At 49.9% G+C, this 2575-nt stretch overlaps 1 protein-coding gene across 1 annotated transcript; it reads right to left on the bottom strand.

Moving 5' to 3' along the window:
* Window positions 1-288: 288 nt before the first annotated feature.
* LOC123397288 (SKP1-like protein 1) lies at window positions 289-831 on the bottom strand. Its single transcript, XM_045091897.1, has one exon. The coding sequence runs from the start codon at window positions 829-831 to the stop codon at window positions 289-291; it is 543 nt and encodes a 180-aa protein (XP_044947832.1).
* Between the last annotated feature and the right edge of the window lie 1744 nt (window positions 832-2575).

Raw genomic sequence — 2575 nt, 5'->3', positions numbered from 1 at the left:
TTTGATATATATCATGGCATCATGTTTTTTTTTGTTAGTCTCAAATCACACGCCATGCATAACAGCTAAGGATGATATTACCAAGCAAAACACATCTATTCTAGTATTAGACAATACCAATTCAGTTTCCAAACAATAACCACTGACCACGATACGTTTTTCCACGACCCCACTACCTACTCCAGAATTATAACAAACACTACGACGTAGTAGTAAAAGAATAGCTCCAAAACGTAAACATGACGATTACTTAAGCACTAATTCAAGTACTCAACGCAGCAGATGTCGCTATTCTTTGTCAAAAGCCCACTGGTTCTCCCTGCGGATCTCCGCCTCCTCCTCGGGCGTGAAGTCATTGACGATGTTGAAGGTGTTGCGGATTTCTTCAACAGTCTTACTCTTGATCATGTCGGCAACAGTTTGGCAAGTAAGATCCAGCATTCCCTTAATGTTGAGGTAGTTTGCAGCTTGGATGAGGTCGAAGAGGGTGGCCTGGTCGACCTTGACGAACTCGGCGTCAAAGCTCTTGAGATCCTCCGTGGGGGCAGCAGGCTCCTCATGTGCAGCAGAGGCGGAGGAGCTAGCGTTGCCGGCGGCGTCGGAGTCGGCCGGCTTAGGGTTGGCCTGGACGTGCTTCTTGCAGTACTCGATGACCTTGGAGAGGATCTTGGCGTTGACGTTGGGAAGCGGAATTCCGTTGTCCGCGCAGCCGTCCTCGATCATGTGGCGGATGGTCTGCGACCCCATGGCGGCCGCCTCCTCGATCTCGAATTCCTCACCGTCCGAGCTCTTGAGTATGATCATCTTCTTCTCTCCTTCCTCAGCCGCCATTGATCAGAAGTTTGGGATGCGAAATGAAACTAGCAACGAAGACTAAGCGGCGGCGGCGGAATAGCGATCGAAAGACGGGAGCTTTTCACGTTCTGGGCTAGGCTGGGGAACCGGGGATATTTATTGGGGCCGGTGAGGCCGAGACTAGGGTGGACTCGGGGAGATATCTATCACATATTTACCGGGGCCGGTGAGCTCTCGTATTTGGGACTAGGGTGGACTCGTGACTAGGGTGGCTCCTGTCGCGAGTTGGACTCGGTATGGAATCCATCACACCTTGTGTCTAGTCTCCAAAAAAAAGTCTCTAAATTCTATACTAATTCGATGGATAGTTAAAGGAACAATTGTATCCTGGTCCATCTTGATTTAAGTTCTAGTGTTTGCATTATTTTTAGACTTACTCTACAATTTCCGACGATGACATTCAGTGAAATGTCGACGGCGAGGCATATACGATGACTTTTCAAATCTAAGATGATATGTCGCTTCAGTCTTACGTAGATGTTCATAAGGATAGGGTATACGTGTATACGTTCGTAGGGATGAGTGTATGAGCGTTTATATGAGTGTTTGAGTGTGTATTGTGTTCAAAAAAAATTCTTGATGACGTGTGCCGAGTGCGCGTCAACACACACCTTGTAATATGATGGTCTCATCAAGCCGTCCGCCAACAAGCCGAGAGCACCAACCGGTTTAGCATATCCTATGCGTGCATCGCATGCACACTTTCAAGAATCACACACCATCATATTTGGCCATCCCACTTTTAGGAGCGACCAACACATTCGTCTTGATAGGCAATACAGTCGTCGGCGCCACCACGACACCAGACAGCGCAACCACCTACGCTTGTCCATCAATATGTTTTTGTCGCCGAGGCTCTGTTGTGCCATGCCGTTGAGACCCATCGTCATCACCAGTGTAGAAGCAACACCGCACCTCCTCTTGTCACCTCCAGCTAGCATCAGCTGCAAAACGGTGCCCTCAAGAAGGAGGACGGCCGTGAATACACTGCCATTAATCCCAGATCTAGGGTTTGCCCCGGAATAGCCGGACCAAGCTGATAACGATTGCAATCGACGATGCCTTCGATAAGGGGATGACGCCAAAGCGCCGCCATCGTCCGCCATGACTGAGGTCGACACGATTTTCACCGGTAAACGTGCCATCCCGATCCCGTAATTGACTGGATCCGTGCGGATCCATGCAGTGAACAACGACATAGTCAATCACCGGATCCTTCCCGACCCTTCCACGGTGTGGCCGGCCGGCCACAAGTACCGGCTGGATCAGCCAACCCGCATGTCACCACCAATAGCTGCACCACTGGTCCTTCACAGCGACCCAGCAGCACCACCGCCGCTGCTCACCACGCTGTTGTCAGTCTCCAGGCATTGCCCGGTGGCTTCGTCCAGTGGTGATGAAGGGACGGACAAGAACTGTGGCGGCTCGGCGGCTAGGCTTGGAGATAGGCCCGAGTCGCCCGGGGCGGGGGGAATGGGGGAGGGAGTGCGACATGGGGGACGCGACAGTTAGTTGCTTATGTGAAGTAGAACAAGATTTTAAAATGAGAGAGAGAGAGAAGAGGGAGATCTAGGTAATCATTATGGATCCATAGGTTCGTCGTGAACTAATATGCGACACTATAGGAACATTATACTAATGTAGTCATCAACGCAAGCAATTTTTCCCTATACATGTTGGTTGATTAACAGATTACATAGAATCACAACATTAAGAAAGG

The sequence above is a fragment of the Hordeum vulgare genome, chromosome 5H (assembly GCF_904849725.1).
Source record: "Hordeum vulgare subsp. vulgare chromosome 5H, MorexV3_pseudomolecules_assembly, whole genome shotgun sequence".
In the NCBI taxonomy this organism is placed as follows: domain Eukaryota; kingdom Viridiplantae; phylum Streptophyta; class Magnoliopsida; order Poales; family Poaceae; genus Hordeum; species Hordeum vulgare.
This window is presented reverse-complemented; position numbering and strand designations above follow the sequence as displayed.